Below are 19022 nucleotides of genomic sequence, written 5' to 3'. Positions count from 1 at the left end.
GGAAGCTGCTGTCCTTGAGGTAACCCGTGAGAGCTCTTTTCTCCCAAATTAACATGTCTGATCCTGAAGTCAGGCCTCCGGTCCGGGCGCTGCCCGAGCTGCTGCGGAAGGGCACAGGCTACCCCATCTCCCACCTCTTCCCAAACCTGCCCTTCCCCAGGGCAGTCCTGCACAAACTCCTCCCCCGCTTCTGTCATGACACAAAGCCTCAGCTCTTGTAGAGATGCTCCATGAATACTCAAGACGTGAGGACAGACAGACTGACGGACCACTTCATACACACAGAGCGTCCCTATGGGTCACTGAGGCCTTTTTATTTTGCACACAAAACCACCGGGGATCTTGCCTGTGGACACCTCGGAGATTACAATGCAGACACACATGGCTCCAGACACTTGGTGGAAGCGAGGTGAGAAAAACAATGATTTGGGCCAATTATATAATTAGAGAGCTAGGGTTTCCAGCAGGGTTCCAGGTGGTCAAGCTCGGCTTCTGCAGCGGGTCTAAGGAAGCAGTGAGAACGTCACAGGAAGGGGAGAGGGCAGTTAACTATCAGAGGCCCCTCAGAGCATCGGCGGGGGCCTTGAGCTGCCCAGGTGACATCAGGAGCAGGTCTAATTAGCCGACGAGTGACCACAGGGCTCACCCGCCCACAGCTTACTTGGCGAGGGGGTTTCTGAAGTTCCTGCCGGCAAACTTGGCCTTGCTGCCCAGTTCCTCTTCAATTCTTAGGAAGCAGAAAGATACAGAGACAGGGAGGGAAAGAGAGAAGTCACACCTCAATGCAGTAAGTTTTCCCACCCAGAGAAGTGGTTAAAGACACACTTCCTGCCAGGAAGTTGGGGACCCAACCATCGCCCAGTCTGTCTAACTATTCCCCTAAATTTGAGCTTCTTGGAGATGCCAGGAATAGAAGAGCATTCGGCTCTCTCCGTCCACCCAATTCACCCAACAAGTTGTCCACTGGCCGCCCCTTCGCCTTCCTTCTCTTCCCCCCAATGTTTCTCAAGGACAAAGGAGAAGAAATGGTAGGATTGCTATTTCTTAGAATATTTAAGAAAATGTTTTTTCAATGAAAGGATAACCCAGTTTCTGCAACAAATGGCACAGGGAAATAAGGAGGGAGCACTCATTAGTGTGAACTCTGTTTGGATCCTGATATCAAAAAAAAAAAGGGGGGGTATTGATAGTACCACTAATCGTGGGCATCATCATTGTAGAGTGGTTATGTTAAAAAACAAAAATAAGTCTTTATCTGCAAGAAATATATACAAGTGAAATCATAAGATGCCTGGAATTCGCTTTAAAATTCTCCAGGAAAAAAAGGTGTAAAGAGACAAAACATGGAGGAATACAGACAGCTGGTGTATCCAGGTAATGGGGAAGGGAGTACATTCTACTGTTCACTGATTTTTTTTTTTTTTTTTGCGGTACGCGGGCCTCTCACTGTTGTGGCCTCCACCGTTGCGGAGCACAGGCTCCGGACGCGCAGGCTCAGCGGCCATGGCTCACGGGCCCAGCCGCTCCGCGGCATGTGGGATCTTCCCGGACCGGGGCACGAACCCGTGTCCCCTGCATTGGTAGGCGGACTCTCAACCATTGCGCCACCAGGGAAGCCCCACTGATTTTTTTATATGCCTGAAATTTTCCAGGATAAAGTTTTTTTTTTTTTTTGCGGTACGCGGGCCTCTCACTGTTGTGGCCTCTCCCATTGCGGAGCACAGGCTCCGGACACGCAGGCTCAGCGGCCATGGCTCACGGGCACAGCCGCTCCGCGGCATGTGGGATTTCCCGGACCGGGGCACGAACCCGCGTCCCCTGCATCGGCAGGCGGACTCTCAACCACTGCGCCACCAGGGAAGCCTCCAGGATAAAGTTTTAAAGATGGGGTATGGGGGGAGGACTTATAAAATGGAAGTTCCTTTTCCCTTCAAGACTGGAATAAAATAACAAAAGGGCAGGTCTCCCTGTGTTTATAGGTGCTTCCCAAGGACACACTGAGACAAAAAGGGGAGGGACCAGAACGTCAGAAGGCGCTGAACACTGAAACCCTGCTGTGTACCCGCTGGTGATTCTTCTTCCTCTCTGTGAGCTCTGGTATCTTTGTCCACAAAACAAGGGTGTAAAATGAGAGCTTCACTAAGGCTTCCCTGTAGCTCCCCAACTTCTGATTCAGTTGTCTAAAGGGGAGCCAGTTCCCTCTCCCACCAGAAGATGGCAGCATCGTGTGGAACAGGCCCCGCTCTGGGCCAACGCTGCCAGGCACCCGACCGCCCCAACCTAACATATCAGGGGCCAGGGCCCCTGCCCCAACCCTTGTACCAGCCCCACAGGGCCAGGGGCTCCTCCTGGAGACCAAGCAAGCCCACACACGCAGCGAAGGTAGCCTCTTTACCTGAGGATCTGATTGTACTTGGCCAAGCGCTCGGATCGGCATGGTGCACCAGTCTTGATCTGGAAGGAGAAAAGAAAGGCCACGGTTGCTTACAGTGGACACTGAATCTTCATGGGCATTTTGGGCAAGGGGAGGGTGCCATGGCAGAGAGCCAGCAATTTCTTAAAGAGGATCCCTGGCCCTAGGAAGGAGGGGATAAAAGGGGCACCCAGGACCCCATTCTCCCCCCTGCCCCCCAAGTCTGTGCTCAGGAAGTTGAGGTCAGAGAGAGAAGCAGGGAGCACCCTTCACCCCATGGAGCTCTTTACCTGCCCAGTGCACAGTCCCACCACCAGGTCGGCGATGAAGGTGTCTTCAGTCTCCCCGGAGCGATGGGACACCATGACGCCCCACCCATTCGACTGGGCCAGCTTGCACCTAGAAGCCAGGGACAAGCAGACAGCATGGCTCCACTGCCTGGGCACTGTGGCCCCTGCTGGCCTCCTGAGGCCATGACTAATCACTCCCGGTGGGGGGCCAGGGGCAGCCCTGAGCTCCCAACTGCTGGGGAAGAGGGTAACCCTCGCCCGACTCTGAAGGGCCCGAGGACCTTTCTCTGCCCTCTAGTCACGTTTGAACTGGGTTCAGTCTCCTCGAGGGAGAGACACGTGTGTCTCCTAACGTCCTCCGTGTGACAGTAAATCAGGAGTGTAGGGCCACCAAGTGGTCAGGATTAGAACACAACCGCCCAACGCCCTTATCCCCTTGGGGCCAAAGCTTACTCTAAAGGCCCCCAGGAGTCCCAGTCAGGAGGCCCCACCCTCTGTGCAAGGGCACTTACGCCTGCAGGGACTCAGTCACGGAGCCGATCTGGTTCACTTTGAGCAGGAGGCAGTTGCACGACTTCTCGCTCACAGCCTTGGAAATCCGCTTGGGGTTGGTCACGGTGAGGTCGTCCCCCACCACCTGGATTCCCGCGCTGGCAGTGAACTTCTGCCAAGCTTCCCAGTCATCCTGGTCGAAGGGGTCCTCGATGGACACCACTGAGCAGAGCAGAGCAAGGGCGTGTTCCCTCAGCGTGGCCTCCCAGGCTGCTGACCCGCAGCACCCCAGAGCCCCCTCCTGTCCTCCCTCCCGACTCACCTGGCCTCCCAACCCCCTCCCGGGACAGGGACTGCAGTCACGTGCAATCCTGCAACCCCACAGTTGTTAAGTGGGAAACTTGCGGCCCAGGACGGTGAGTTTAGCGCCACTGAGAGTAAAAACAGAGCTGTGGACCCAGAGGGGTAAAGACCGGGCTTCGTGTCCTGGCTCCGCTTCCACCAAGTTACTTAACGTTAAACGCAGGGACTTAGAGACGCTTCCTGGTCTGAACACCTGCTCCACCATTTGCTGTGTCCCTGGGCAAGTTCTAACCCACTCTGTGCCTCTGTGTCCCCTCTCCCATGCGCATCAGGTGACGCAGAGCCTAGGAGCACCCAGTGGTCCTGGCTCTCATGGCTCCTTTCCTCACTGTCAGTGGAGCCAGGACCACGTTTGCTCAGGAGGCTGTTGTGACAGTGACAGGAGGCGATCGCACTGCACCACGCCTGGCCGGCTGCCCGCTCTGCTGCACCAGGCACCCCAGTGAAGGCTCCACCCACTCGCACACCTGCAGCCGCTCCGGGAGCACTCACCTGGGTAGTCCCTGATGAAGGACTTGTACAGGTTGGCCAGCTCGTCGGGTGTGATGTACCTGTTGGGGTCATCGGGTGACTTGAAGTCCAGGTCATACTTGCCCGACCTGAAGAACTCAGAGGCGGCCACATCCATGCCAACGACGACCTTATCGGTGTAGCCCGCCTTCCCGATGGCGTTCTTCAGCAGCTCCAGGGCTGCAAAGAGATGGCGGTGAGAGTTTGGAAACCAGGAGGATGGAGATAAAATTCCCCTTTAACTCTGCCAAATGGGAACCGTAACGGAAGAGGAAGAGGTGCTCTGGCCCCAAGCACCAGTTTCAAAGATTCCAGTTACTCTTTTCTGCTTCGGGGCAAGAAACCATGGGTCAGGGCCACTAGTGCATGGCCAAGTTGGAAATGGACTCTAAGAGGCTTTTTCACTGACAAGTGCTCCCAAATTTAGCACCAAAGAACAGCTGTGCCGGCCAAGATACAGTGACCAGCTGAGATCAGCTGTCCCGCAGAACTGGCTTTAAATAGAGCCAATGCTGAGATCCAAGAGGGAGCCCGCACAGCGAGGCCCCCGCTCCAGCTCTGCTGTCCGGCCCAGGCTCAGGGCCGGCCTCGCTCGGCAGCGCTGCCAGTAGGGAAACTGACAGACACCGGCCCCTGTTCCAGTGTCCCCAAGACCCCCAAGATTCAAACTGCGTGAAGGACCACTTTTTATAGGTTAAAATAGCCGAACGTCAGCAATTTCGTATGACTGACCCAATGAGCAGGATGGACATTTCCTTCACTAGCCATCCTTGAAGGCAATGAAATATGCTTGGAACCCTACTTGTTCTTCTAAAACAAAAAATTCATCCGTGAATTCTTTTCCTAGGACTTCTGTATTCTCTGCTCAACTCTCACATTTCATCCTGTGCCTAAGGATTCAAAGTTAAATAAAGCCTGTGCAGCATTACGGCAGCTGAATGACCCGAAATGGTTACTGACGGCAGCAGTCCTCATCACAGCCAGCATCCTTGAACACGGAGCAGGTTGCGAACCCTTGCCATCGCTGGGGGAGCAGGGACGACAGCAAGAAAACGAACCGCCTCCCTACCCCACCGTCAGCCCAGTTTAAGCAAATCATCAGGACATTCAGAAGTCGAATTTGTAAGATAATTTCGTGTGATTTGTTTTTTTAAAAAATGAAGCGCTAGCTCCCATGTCTGCAGGGTTTTGCATTTTGCTACTTAATGAACGAATGGTGGAAAGAGCAGCGCCCCTGAGGGCAGGCGTGGAAGGCTCGCAGACGCTGGGGGCGGTGCTCAGAAACCCAGGGGCTTCCTCCGGAGCCTCTACCTTCTTTGTTCTCCAGGATGTTGGGAGCAAACCCGCCTTCGTCTCCCACATTGGTGGCGTCTTTCCCGTATTTCTCCTTGATCACATTCTTCAGGTTGTGGTATACCTCCGCTCCAATGCGCATGGCCTCCCGGAAGTTTTCGGCCCCGACGGGGAGGATCATGAACTCCTGCATGGCCAGCTTGTTGCCAGCGTGAGAGCCCCCATTGATGACGTTGAAAGCCTGTGGGGAGAGACACAAGTACAGCTCCAGGCCCAGGGGTCCCGTGCCTCAGCAGCCCCACGACGCCCAGGTGCATGGCTCCCATGTGGGGCCCGTGCGGCTCTGAAGCCACCAGGTCTCTCTGCACTGCGGTCACTACCACCGCAAGTGCACACAACCCGACAAGGCAGTACAGTTTTCATCTCCCATCGACAACTAAGGAGATGGGTGCAGGGCGGCTGAGTCACCTGCTCAGGGTCACTCTTAGCTGGCGGCGGCGGCAGAGTTATTTGCAGCCGAGACCCCCAGAGCCTGCTCCTACCCGTATGGAGAGTCACACGTGGATGAGGTCAAGAGGCGGGAGGTCTCGGGACCCCATGAGAAAGCGAACACTCGCCACTCACCGGAACTGGCAGGATGACCTCGGCATTGCCAGCCAAGTCGGCAATGTGGCGGTACAGGGGCACCCCCTTCTCAGCGGCGCCAGCCTTGCACACAGCCAGGGACACGCCCAGGATGGCGTTCGCACCAAACTTGGCTAGAACAGAACAGGTTACGTTAAGGGATTTCTTACTCACCAGCCTTCCTCCTGCTGGCCGCCCCCACCTGCACCACTGTGTGCACCCTGGATTGTATTCGGAACCTTTTCCTTTCTAGCTCCTTTGCATATTCACACCAGAAATGCAATAGCCTTCCACATAGGCTGCTTTTTCCCCCAAAGAGAAAGCCCTTTCTTTGGTCCATGGGACTCTGGAAAATCCCACAAATTGCTCGATTATATAAAGCACGAGCCTCTTCTGAGTAACCCTGCATGCCTGCTGCTGTCGGCTGGCTATGCTCCTGATATTCAAAAACGTGATTTATTAGAGTTAGGGGAGGACCACAGACAGTTACGTAATTCATCATTAGGGACGACAGGACTTCTCCCCAAAGGACTTCAAGGGTCTTCAGGAGAAGCCGCAACCTCCCTGGCAAAGACCCCACCTCAGGCCACTCACATTTATTTTCCGTGCCATCCATCTCTATCATCAGCTTGTCGATCTTCTGCTGCTCCACGACGCTCAGTTTCTACAGGGAGAGCGAGGATAAGCTGCTTGGGAGGGAGTGGGGTCTCTACCTGCATGCCCTGTGCCCTCCTGTCCCAGAGCCATCAACCCTGGGAACCGTGCCCTGGGAACCGTGCAAAGCCCAGATCAGTTCTGTGTTATCCATGCGTCTGGCAGGCAAAAATGGGGGGAATGCCAAGAGAAAATGGGGAAGCAGAACAATGCCCTTCACTTGCTTTAAGAGCATCAGGCACTTCTCCAAGCATGAGGGATCCGACAATGCATGGTCCTCATGTCGTGAAGGGGAGTCTACCGAGGGAGTCCAAGGTCACATTACACACGAGGCAGAATTGTCTGGTTCATGCTAAAGAAGGAATTACTCCAAAGCAGTGTGACTTTTGGGGCAGCAAATAACAGAATTCATTGTTCTTTACCATCAAAGTCAGTTTCTGCCGTCACTCGGCTGCCCTCAGTGACAGCAAACTCCATCATCTGATGGGAGATACGAGTTTTGTATGCAGTCCACCATCATTTAGCATGATGTCTGACGACTGATGAAAATGACTGTTTTTGGCGAGAGTATAAATAAAACTAGTGCCTTAAAAACTGGCTCAAAGTAATGTAATAAAAGTTGGCATTACTTTAAAAACTCCGTAAGTGAATGATACCAGCATATTATTTATAATGTTTCTTATATAAAAGCTAAAATATGAAAGAAAACCAGAATCTGTAAGTCCATCATGCCACGTTAACAATTTGGCATCTTTGGCTTTCGTGACAAGGCATCTTTGGGTAAAGTTAGAAGCCACCCCAGCAGATGGCTTGAGGCCAACCCTCACCAAGAGTTAGACTGAAGTTTGTCTCCCCCAAGTAAAGAAAAATGTCCCGGAAAGCCCTGCTCACTGTCAGGCCAGGTGAGGGCGCTGAGGCACAAAGAACAGCGGCGTGTGGAGGGCCCCAGGAGGCCGGGACGAAGGTGTGCGAGGCAGGGCAGTGCTGAAAACCTCCGCCTGGGGACGATTACAGCCAGCCATGTGGGCCAGGCCACAGCAGGCAAGCTGGGGAGAGGATCAGCAGAGGAGCCGCTTGCCACCTGCGTGCAGGGTGGAGCCGGGAGAGGGGCCCTACCAAGGAGGACACACAGGCCGAGGCTGGGTTTGGACCCGAGAAAGGGCCATAGCTACGGAGAGCGGGGCTGGAGGGAGGATAAACGAGACCAAGCTGCAGAGTAGGTTGGGCTGTGGGATCCCCAGACCCACTTCACCTACAGCAGCTCCGCTTTTATCTGTTTGACACATTGAGGCTCCAGGTAGGAATTTATATAACGGAAGTTCTGCTGTTTAAAAACACAGTAAATAATTCCACAGTTCACGAAAAATGAGTCAGTCGCCACGGATACATTTAACGCCCCTGAGAGCCGCTCTTAAAATCTGGATCTTAACTCCTTGAAGGTCAAGATGGTTGTGGGGAAACATCAAGGCTCTAAGAGCCTCCCGTCCCTCAGATCCAATTCCATGCGCTGTTAGCCATGGACACATGGACAGGCAGAGGGTGGGTTAGGAAAGGCGAAGTTATTCGCATGCACGACAGGGAATCCAACCGGCTTCTTTAGCTCTCAGAATAAGCTCTCCGTGAACAGAAAAGCCTCCTGGGCTGGCCTGGGAGGCGCTCTGATAGCATTAACATACATTAGTTATCAGGAGGCAGGTCCTACCTTGCTAACCAGGGCAGGCGCAATAGTTTTATTGATGTGCTCAACAGCCTTTGAGACACCTAGAAGGAATAATCAAATCAAATTACCGACATTAATGAAAGACAGGCTTGAGCAGCATTGCTGGAGAGAACCACTCACCACGTTAACCCAGATATTCAGAGCCCACCAAAGACCTTCAATGGGACCTCCTTCAAATCCCCAGCGCCCTCTCCCCCTGGAATCGGAGGGCTTTCTGGCCCAGTCTGAGTGCTCTTACCTAGGACCCCCAAGGGTTAGAGCCGCACACAGAGCAACCATCCAGAATGTCTGAAGGGAGGTTAGTTGGCAAGACCATGCACTGGGCAGTCCAGCTGCAGAGACTAAAGGACGCCCAATGTATGTATTACCTGTGTGCACAGGGCTGGTGCCAGGAACTCGTTAATATACTTAACGGGTCTGGAGACACCTGACCAGTAGAGATGGGCAGAGAAGGAAAAAAGAAAGACTGAGAAGAGAACAGGCTGGGAAGGAGGCTGAGTGAGAGAAAGAGAGGAAACAGGAAGACAGGGGAAACAGGAAGACAGGGACCATGCATTTGTCCTCATCACAGTCAGGGCACAGCGCTGTCCTGCTGCTGTAGGCACGTACCGCCTGGGCTGCAAGGCCCCTGGGGAGAGCTCTCTGCACAAGCTGCCTCCCTACAGCGGGCCGCTGGGACCCTGGCCCAGTGCCCCCAGCCCCACCTCGCCCTCGCCCCCTCCTCTGCAGTGTTTTTGGACTCTTTCCTAATCGCCCTCCCTGGAGAGTTGGCAGCACACGTGCCCTCCACCTGTCTACACGTGTGGCCCTTCGGAGGGCCACAAACCATGAACTGTCGTGATGTTTTTGCTTCCTCTCCAGAACCAATTCCCGTCCCCGTTGAGAATGCACGGTCTAGCCCTATCTGCTTTTCTGGAGTTTGGCCACACAGGTTCTATCTACAGAAAGGTGAGCACTGCCAACACAGTTTCCAGCCCGTCTGCATACAGCCCAGCGCAGGCTGGCCCTGCCAAAGAGACCGAAAGACAACGACAGCCCATCAATGGTGAGCCATCAGCCAGGCCTTCGGGAGCTCTTCTCCTCCGCGACTAGACCCTTGAAGAGGCCTGATGGCCCGGAAGGCCCTCAGAGCCCTCCCGGAGGATGCAAGGCTGCCCCTTAGTACTAGATAACTTGTCCTCTTCTTCTCCCACATCCCCTGACCCAACCAGGAGTTCTTCACAGACTGGAGACAAACCGCAGCAGAAGTAAGTGTTACGGCACCTGCCCTGAGCTACTGGGTCAGGGGTGCTGGGACCCATCAGCCCGCTCTCCCCTCTCCTCCACGTGCGGCGCCCATACCCGCTGCCCACACTCTGGGCCGAGTCAGAGGTCTGCTACCCTCAAACACAAGCCGCGGGGAGCGGGAGGGAGGCTGTGGCTGCCGGGAGGCCGGCCTGGGTTCGGCCCTTACCTTTGCCCATGTAGCGCGTCTTGTCATTGTCCCGGAGCTCCAGGGCCTCGTAGATACCAGTTGAGGCGCCACTGGGCACAGCAGCTCTGAAGAGACCTGGATGTTGAGAGAGGGAGGGCAAGAAATAGTTAATGACTAAGAAATAGCTCCCGCCCTCGCCCAAGTCCCTCCCCGCTCACTGAGGGAGCTGCCCTTAGGAAACAGTTACTTCCTCCCAACGATGGGAGGACTCAGACAGGCTGCTTCTCCTGCCTGTCATGTTTTTATGATCCCGCACTGCAGACACTAGAGCATAGCTGATGAATTTCTCTAAAGAAAAAGGTCTAGAGCAGAGCTTCTCAGATTTTAATGTGCACACATATCACCTGTGGGTTAAAGTGCAGATTCCAAAACAAATGGGAGGTCTGAGCCCATACCTCTCAAAGCTCCCCACAGGTGCCCCGGAGCTGGGCCGTGGACCACCCCCAGCAGCGTGGCCTAAAAGAAATACAATGCAGGCCACCTACGGGATTTAAGCTTGTCTAGCAGCTAGTAATCCATGAAAACACTGGGCTATTTTAGACAGTCCAGCTCTAGAGCACCGTGGCCAAGCTTCCCTTAGACAAGTGAGATCAGGTTGCCAGCTTTCAAGCCTTGAAAGCGCTGGCTCAAGAGGAATCTACAGCTCATCTGCCTCAGCTTAAGGAGCAATAAATGCGATATGGGGCTTCTCTGCATAACAGGAAACCAGAAAACAGGACAGACTGGAAGAGGAAAGGAATAAGCACAACAACACTAGAACCCAGTCAAGCATGCACTGCGCAGTCCTGCAGATATAGAAACCAGCTGCCTGGCTAAGCCGAGACTGTGGAGCAGAAAAGCGGCAAATCTTCTTGGAGAAGGACAGACAATGCCAAGAATGGCACCGCAGAAATCCGGTTACACGGGGCAGGAGGGTTAGGGGAGCAGGAAGTGTAGGCAGCCTCTTGAATCTCCTTGAAACCGTTAGGGATTTCCCCATCTGAGGTATGCCGAGAACTGGGGGGTGTGGGAGATGTGAAGGCAACGAACTAAGAGGAAAAACCCAACCAAGTATCGCAGTCATACTTGGTTGCATGCCTGTGCCACCGCACTGACTGTGTGACCAGCAGGACACACGTTCTTCTCGACACAGGCCCTGGCTTTCTCTGTACCCATCAGGCGCTGGGCCGGGTGAAGAAATGAGGAAAGCAAGAGTGACCCTAAGGTCAACTGTGGACTTTGGGTGATGATGTGTCAACACACGTTCGACTGTAACAAAGGTACCGCTCTGGTGGGGATGGTGATAGTGGAGACAGGGGGTAGATAGGAATGCTCTGTACCTTCCACTCAATTCTGCTGTGAACCTAAAACTGGTCTAAAAAATAAATTCTAAGAACGAAAGAAGTGATGAAAGGTTCTTAACAAATTTATGACTTCCTGGTTTTTTTTCTTTTCTTAAAAGGATTAAGACACATAAGAGAAAGTTCCATTCATTTCAATGTCAAAAGACATTTTAGTCATTTTAAAGAGTTTCAAAGAAAATTCCCCCTCCCAACAATCTTCTAGTGTCCTGGGTTTTTTCGTTGTTCAAAGTCCATTAATTTCCAAGTGGAAAGTTCCACTCTCTGACTAAGTGTGCCAGTTTCATAAGCTGAAAGGAAATTCTCGCCATCTTCTGAGAACACACGGCATTTGCCACAAGGCACATGCCCAGAAGGAATCGTGTTCTGAGGGCACCCCGACAGTAACCAAAGGCGGACTCCTGCCCTGTGAACCTCGACTCGAGGGGCCTTCACTTTCTGGGCAAGGGGGAAGGGAGGACAGGAAGGGAAGGGTTCCACAGCCAGGCCTGTGATTCAGACCATGACTCAGCTCTGACTGGCAGGTCTGTGCTCAGCACCTCTGAGTGATTCTGCCTGAAGCTCCTTTTCCAACTTCAACCATTGAGAAAGCAGCTGAGACATTGCTGGAGGTAATGCAGGGCTAGGGAAGCACTAGATTTTCTTAAAGTAAAAAAGAAAAATGGGGGAGCTTTTAAGGGTTCCCATTCTATTCTTTTCTCACGTGGGCAAATTCTTCCTACAGGGACTTACAGCCAGGTAAAAATATGAGCCTCTGGAATGTTCCAACACCCCAAAGTAAAAACTGTCCCGGATCCTCTAAGAGTGACTTCTGGAAACGCAGATAAGAACGCTATATATACCCTTGTAGTCCCCTAATCTCTTTCCTTTACAAGGAAGAAAGACCCATCCTATCTTGCCGTATCTACGTATTTGGTCCCAGCAAGCTGTGAAGCAAACTAGTGACAGGCCCTTTTAGGGACAAGGTTATCACATTACTTCCCCACCTCACTGACCTAGCAGCCAACCTGTGTTCTGCTCTACATACCAAGAAGCACCGAGACAAGGACCTCTTGCCTTAAAACCCTCCCAACCTTCCCCCAGTGGGGAACCACAGCCTCCCAGCATGTGCAGACCAGAAAGAAAGGCTTTTACCGTAACAGATGTTTTCTCGCCTAAGGCTCTGTCATTTGAAGTTTTAAAAAATGGAGCGTGGTGCTAGGGTCTATAGAAACAAAGGTGGCCCATACCTTTTGAGGTGTAGAGATCAACCTCAACGGTGGGATTCCCACGAGAGTCGAAGATCTCTCTGGCGTGGATCTTGAGGACAGACATGGTGAATTTCTGTGGGGAAGCACAGTCCATATTTTCCATAAACCATAATGCAGTCTCAACTCATTACGCAAGGGGTCACTTCTGAGGATCCCTAGACTAGAAAGACTGCATAAACTAAAAACTGCATGTAGGAAGGCTGACTGGAGTGGGAGAAAATGCCTGCTGGAGAGCACTGGGAATTGTTCCTAAAAAGTAGGTAGGGGCAGCTCTGCAAGGCCCTAGTAGTTCAGGTCTTGTCCTACTGGCAAAGAAAGTCCGGCAGTGCGCGTGCTGGCGGGCAAGGTTCACACGTTGATGGCGTGCAGAGTGCCTGAAGAGGAGAGTCTGAAACCGGCTGTCATTAGTTACCAACGAGGGTAGGTGCGGGGCCATGGGAAAGGGACCAAATCAGGACCAAGGGGACATGAGGGCCACAAGCAAACCCATCTAAGATTAAAAAAAAAAAAGGGGCGGGGGTGACTAGGAGGAAAATCTGGTTTGTAGGGGAACAGTGAATTAAAAGTTGGGAACACAGTTCATCAAGTAAAACCTGAGGTAGCAGGAGAATGCTCAATTGGTCGATGTTGGATAATCAGTTAGAAATTCTGAGTTTGGAGGCCAGGAATGAGCTCCTTGGTCTATGTGCTGTGATCTTTGCCAATTTCTGAGCCTTTCAAACCTCAGAGTATTTGGGTCTTCAGCAAGACAGGGCAAACAAATAACATAATCTAGTCAGTGTTGCTTTCAATAGGCATTTCACCCCATTTAAAAAACTTAATTATGAAATGTCGTGATTTGTAACTAGAGAAAGGATTCTATCTTTGAGCACCAGGATACGCCAAGGGAAGCGCTTTCCTTTGAAAACACCTTTAGAAAAAAGGGGAGGGGGGTGGTTTGCAGCTACAGAGAACAAATATCAAGAGCTCAAAGAAAGCCCCTTTCTTGCTTTTTTCCCCCAGAGGCTCTCCAAGGAACAACAGAATTGAACAACTTGTAGGACTGAAGTCGAGGGGAGGAACCAAATCAGCGTTTGGAAGCCATTATCTAGCTGGGCTCCTCTCCATTATCTTCTCTGGAATGTTCTGAAGCAGCAGATGGCATCTTTTTAAGTTTCAAAATTAGATACTGAAGTCACTTCTGTGGCTTTGTTTTTTCTTTGTAACAATGGAGTTTTACTCATTAGCCAATAAAAAGGTATCTAGTTTTTATCTCAAAAAGGCAAATTTGTTCAAAATCTTTTAGTTTTAAAATTTTAGTTAACTTTGAGTTTTGGTAAATCATACCCGTGTGTAACAATGACCACCCCAAAAAAGTCCCCAGAGGCCATTTCCAGTCATTGCTCCCCCCTGCATCCCCCATGCCATCACTGATTTACTTCACAGATTTTAGATGCACTTTTAAGCACATCTTCATTACACTTCCTCATCATACAGTTGTAAGATTTCATTTCTGGTTTTATTTTAGTGATATAAAACAAGGCAGTCGACTGACTTCACGATGTGAAAATAAAATTCAACTTATCTTGAAATTAGATAGAAAAACTTTTCTCCGAAGTCATTAAAATGCAGGGAGCACAGGCAGGGCGGAAGATGGGTCTGACTAGGAGCCTGCACAGCCTTTTATCTGCCTGAACTGAAGCCCAGACCAGGGGCAGCACGAGCACACCGGGCAGCCGGGGCCTAGGTGTGCCCCGGAAGCAGGTCAACCGGCTGCCCACACCGCCCAGGAGGAAGAGACCACATTGCAGAGGAAGCAGCGAACAGGAAATTTTCTTAAAGTGCATCCTTTTAATGTCAGATCAGGGGCCGATTGTTGGTGGCCAGCCCAGGGAGCAGGGAGCGCCTCGTGCCCGACTTGGGCGAGGTCGCCTGCAGGGCTTCCAATGACCCCCCGGCTCGCCTGCAGTCCCCTCCAGATCAAGTGCCTTCTGAAGGCAGATCAGTCCCTGCTCATTCCGGAGCAGCAAAGGTATGGACACTCAGGCGCCAGGCCGAGGGCCACCAGCGAGAGGCACAGGCGCGGGGGTGGGGTGGGCTGCAGCTTCCCGGGCATCTCTCCTTTTCCGGCCCCCTTTCTCCATTTTCGGAAGGGCCTGGCTTTAATGAGCACGCGGGTTAGGCCTGGAGCGCTCGCCAAACCTTCCACCCTCACCGCCTGCTGTCCTGGTGACCGCGTGTTCTACCTCTAACCTCCCGGGACAGTGACGCGGCCCCGTACTCGTAATCACAGGCTGAGCTGCACCTTCCCCTCAGGAGAAACCGGGCGCCGCGCCCCCGCCTCGGGCCGCAACTCTGACCCGGGGAGGCCGCTCGCGCGCGCCAACCCGCCCCTTCCCCGCCGAACCCCCGGGCACGCCGTCTGAGGCGCAGGAGCGCCCGCGGACCCGGGGCACCCACGCGCCGCCTGCCCGGGCGCTTGCTCGGCAGCCCTTCCTTGAGTTCTCACCCGGCCGCCTGAGGTCGCCGCACGAGAGAGAAGCAGAGGGCGCTGCGGACACCGAGGGCAAGCGTTAAGGCGCAAGGTCCAGACGTTCCAAGTACCGCGAGCTCCTCTCCGCTCCGCCGGCCTGGATTTCCTGCCCAGATCGCGGGGACCCCGCCCACTTCCCGCCCCTCAAGCCCACCCCCTCCGCGCTGCCTCGCCATTGGCCCGGCGCGCCGTCACTCGGGCCCTCGCCTCCGAGGGAGGGGTGGGACTGCGGGCGCCGGGAACTGGAACAGGGGGCGACGTCCCGGGGAGTTGGGGTGGGGTCGGGCTGGGCGTCCCAACTACCCCGCGGCTATGTGGGGATGCGGGCGAGCCCCCGTCCGCCTTCGCTCCCGCCCGCCGCGCTGGGATCCGCGGCTGAGCCGAGTCTGTGGCGCCGGGGCCCGGGGGGAGGGGCGGGGCGGCGCGGCCGGCATGAGGGCTCGGGGCTCCGTCACGTACTCCGAGTCCCGCACGCACGCCGCGTCGCCCCGGCGCCGCACGTCCGGCCCACGACCTTGGTGACGACCTTCGCGGCCCGCCCTTCCCGGCCGCCTCACCCGTCGCCCCGCAGCGCGGTGCCGGAGACCCCGGCGGCCTGGACAGTTGGCGGCCGCGCGCCCGTACCCGGCTCCCGGGCCGCGGGGTCGCGAGGCCGGCCACGTGTGCCCACCCGCGCCTGGGCCCTGCGCGCCCGACAGCCCGCCAAGGTGACCCGGTCCCTTTGTCCTTGCGTCGGTCACACAGGAGTTATTAGGCCAAGAGCCGAAAGGATGTTCGCTTTCCCTTAATTACAGCTAATACTTTTTGAGCGCTTCCTACGTGGCAGGCACTCCACGTGAGTGCCCAGGGTTAGTTCATTCTTCGGCTCTTGTTTATGTTGGATCTTGAAAGTAAGCTTCTATACCTCCCTTTCCCATACACGTGAACCATACTTGTAGTGATTTGGGAATGGAATTTCACACAGACTCGGGGAGTTTCTCAAAGTTCAAAACAGGTAATATTCCAGAGTAGTCTGACAAATGAAAAACAGGCACGAGTGGGTGCAGTTATTTTCCCCTTCTGATGAAGAAAGAACCGATACCATTTCAAATCAGTTCTGCAGCACATCTGCCCCCGACCCCGCAACACACACTCAGGGGAGGGCTTCGTTTTATGATAGAGTTATTTTTGTATTTTCTTAGTGCACCTCTTGGTTTGTAAGTCTGAGAGCTAAAACAATGTCTTTCATCTCCATACTTAACCCATTGCCTTGCATGGAGAGATTCGAGTGTATATTTGATTTTAATTATTATTTCTTCTGGTCAGCTGCAAAAACTGCTTTTATTCCTTAATTCCTCGCCTTGGGTAAAGCTGAAGACCTATTGAGTCCACTGTGTTTGTTTTCCATTGACTAAGAAGAAAGAACTTTAGGATTAAGTTCAGCAAAAAAACAACAAGGAAATTGTAAAATGTTTCCTAAAGAATTCCGTGAATTTTGCAAGCAGGGTTTGTGGTTTCCCCAGCAATACACTGGTGTTTCAGACTGCTTAAGACCAAGATCCCAGCCCCATGACCCAGCAGCTAAATCAACAGCCACTATCTCCTAAACCTTAAGAACTCAACAGAAATCAGACACTTAGAGCTCTTATTTTCAGAGCAATTCTAAGGTGTGGCCCTGAAAGGGCTCCAAAACAATCTCTTTCATTTTATGTTAAAATGGTTAGAGAGATAAAGATAGAAAGACATGGCTCTTATAAGGGGTTTCTGGCCACAACCAGTGATTCCTAGCAGGAAATCAGATGTAGAACATGATCTCAGACTGCTGCTGTTGCAAGATTCTTGGAGGCCACAGCACAGTGTTCTGAGCCAGCACTTCGACCTCAAATTGTAGCTCAACTGTTAATGAGATGTGCTCTCAGATCCTTTCCAAAATCCGCAAGCTGCCAAATGCCCTGGCTGTCTCCACAGCTCCTGAGGCTTTGCTAGCAGGCTGTGGGACTCCTGTGTGCCTTCAGTCCAGTGCAGTGGCATTTACCTTGTTATAGGCATTTAGTTGACAGTATGCTCATTGAGCAGTTTTAGTGCAGTGGCATACCAAAGGCTGGTGGGCAGGGAGGGGAAACATGTGTGCAAGGCTATTATCAGAAGACCACACTGCAGGTAGGGCCTGCATGACATATGCAGGGGGACATCAGAATTGAGGGAAGATGAATCTGCAGCAGCCTATGACCCACCTGGATTACTGATTCTATCTGTGGTCTGCGTACCCCTGGTTGAAAACTGCTGGTCGGTGGAAAAAGTGACATACCTCTTTTGGAAGGCAGGTCTTTAGACAGATAGGAAACTTCTGGGTTGGAGAAGCAGCCCAAGGGAGATCAGATGAGTGAGGAAGGCCCTCGGGGGATCTAGGTGGATCGCCCCTCCCCTTAGCAGACTAGGAAGTTTTTGTGTTTGTTTACCCCTGAGGACAAAGAATGACGCCTGCCTTATCAGTAAACAAAGGATGTTACAGCCATCAAGTCATCAGCCACTGCAGCCACCTCCAGCACTTTGTGGGGATTCAGGATGGAGAAAAATAAGATACTGGCCCTAGATAGTTAAGGTGCATCTCAAAAGAATAATTTCATTTAGCCCGGATTCTTGTATCTTCCCATACACAGAAAAGTACTAAATTCATTAATTTGAGATGTCCAGGTTTTTCTGTAATTAGCAGTAATCTCTTGCTGTTCAACTACCTGGGTCTTTTTTTTGCAAAAACTTCTGTATATCCTGGTTCCTCCCATACCTCTTTGGAATAGTCCCTCAGAGCTATCTGAGAGGATGTATCCTGTGCTTAAGCCCTCAGTAAGTCCACTGAATACAACATAATCCTCAACTTTTAGATTGTGCATTTTTCCCCATTCTACACCACTAAGTATTTAACATATACCAAAGACTGCATAAAGTATATCTGATGTAAAAAATAATAAACAGAAGTGTACCCAACTTGCCAGCTTAAGAAGTGGGTACTGGCAATGCCATTCACGTGCCCTGTGTATTCTTCCCTGGCCCCGGAGGTAACCACTGTCCTATATTTTGTGTTTATTTTCCCCTCACTTTGTGGTTTTTAAATATTTTTTGAACTTTATATAAATGGCATCATACTGTTTCTAGCGTTTGCTACAATTTTTTTTGGCTCAACTTGACATTTGTGAGCTGTGGATGGTTTGTTTCAGTGCTGAATAGTATTCCATTGTGTGACTATCACACGTTTTCCTGTCAGTGTACATTTGAGTTTCCCAGTTCTTTTTTTCCTGTTAATACCAACACTGCAGCTATGAATTTTGTTGCAAATGTCTCCTGGGTGCAGGTACAAGAAAGAGTTTCTCTAGGGCAAATATCTAGGACACACACCTGGACGTGGAATTCCTGGGTCATGGTTATAAGCATCTTCAACTTTGTTTTCCAGAGTATTTGTATCTTTATGTACTTCCACCAGCAGTGAATACGAATTCTGACTTGGATGTAAAAAAAATAAAATTCAGCTCTTCCTTTGCAATTGTTTTCTAGAAATTTGATTGATTTTTTTTTTTTCCGCATGGCACGTGGGATCTCAGTTCCCGGACCAGGGATCGAACCTGTGCCCCCTGCAGTGGAAGCACGGAGTCTTAATCACTGGACCACCAGGGAAGTCCCTACTGATTTTCAATTTAACATCCTTTCCAAGTCCTTTGCTTAAGGAAACCCTCGTGCCCTCTGTGTAAGTTACAGTCAGCATTCTACCCTTATGATGGCTCTGAGGGCACCTCTTAGGGCTCCCTGCTGTCAACAGCCCCTCACAAAGTCAGCTGTAGAAGCAGGGACCGGGCAAGGCAGACTCTGGGGAGGCAGAAGGGAGAGCACAGTATGGTTTTTAAACAAAGTCATTACTAGGACGGCATTTATCAGGGGTGCCCAAATGAGGGGAGTAAGGAGCAGAGGGATTAAAGAAAGAAACCCCAGGGCTTCCCTGGTGGCGCAGTGGTTGAGAGTCCGCCTGCCGATGCAGGGGACACAGGTTCGTGCCCCGGTCCGGGAAGATGCCACATGCTGCGGAGCGGCTGGGCCCGTGAGCCATGGCCGCTGAGCC

At 52.3% G+C, this 19022-nt stretch overlaps 1 protein-coding gene across 1 annotated transcript; it reads right to left on the bottom strand.

The window, feature by feature from the left end:
- Nucleotides 1-295: 295 nt before the first annotated feature.
- On the bottom strand, nucleotides 296-15038 carry ENO1 (enolase 1). The gene is made up of 12 exons (XM_082834759.1): nucleotides 14912-15038; nucleotides 12403-12496; nucleotides 9813-9908; nucleotides 8342-8400; nucleotides 6580-6649; nucleotides 5986-6119; nucleotides 5380-5602; nucleotides 4051-4248; nucleotides 3216-3417; nucleotides 2704-2812; nucleotides 2396-2454; nucleotides 296-727 (listed from the first exon to the last, which is right to left on the bottom strand). Exons 2-12 carry the CDS (start codon nucleotides 12485-12487, stop codon nucleotides 658-660), a joined length of 1305 nt encoding a protein of 434 aa, XP_082690885.1. The 5' UTR covers nucleotides 12488-12496; nucleotides 14912-15038; the 3' UTR covers nucleotides 296-657.
- Nucleotides 15039-19022: the final 3984 nt, after the last annotated feature.

Source organism: Leucopleurus acutus, assembly GCF_964270905.1.
Source record: "Leucopleurus acutus genome assembly, chromosome: 2".
Taxonomy (NCBI): domain Eukaryota; kingdom Metazoa; phylum Chordata; class Mammalia; order Artiodactyla; family Delphinidae; genus Leucopleurus; species Leucopleurus acutus.
This window is presented reverse-complemented; position numbering and strand designations above follow the sequence as displayed.

Bases quoted from the DNA above. Each gene is read 5' to 3' on its own strand.
- ENO1 (XM_082834759.1), bottom strand. From the start codon at position 12,487: ATGTCTGTCCTCAAGATCCACGCCAGAGAGATCTTCGACTCTCGTGGG. The intron at 8,401-9,812 runs GTAAGGGCCGAA...TATTCCTTCTAG, and splicing joins GACGCGCTACATGGGCAAAG to GTGTCTCAAAGGCTGTTGAG. The intron at 6,650-8,341 runs GTAGGACCTGCC...CTCTCCCTGTAG, and splicing joins CGCCTGCCCTGGTTAGCAAG to AAACTGAGCGTCGTGGAGCA.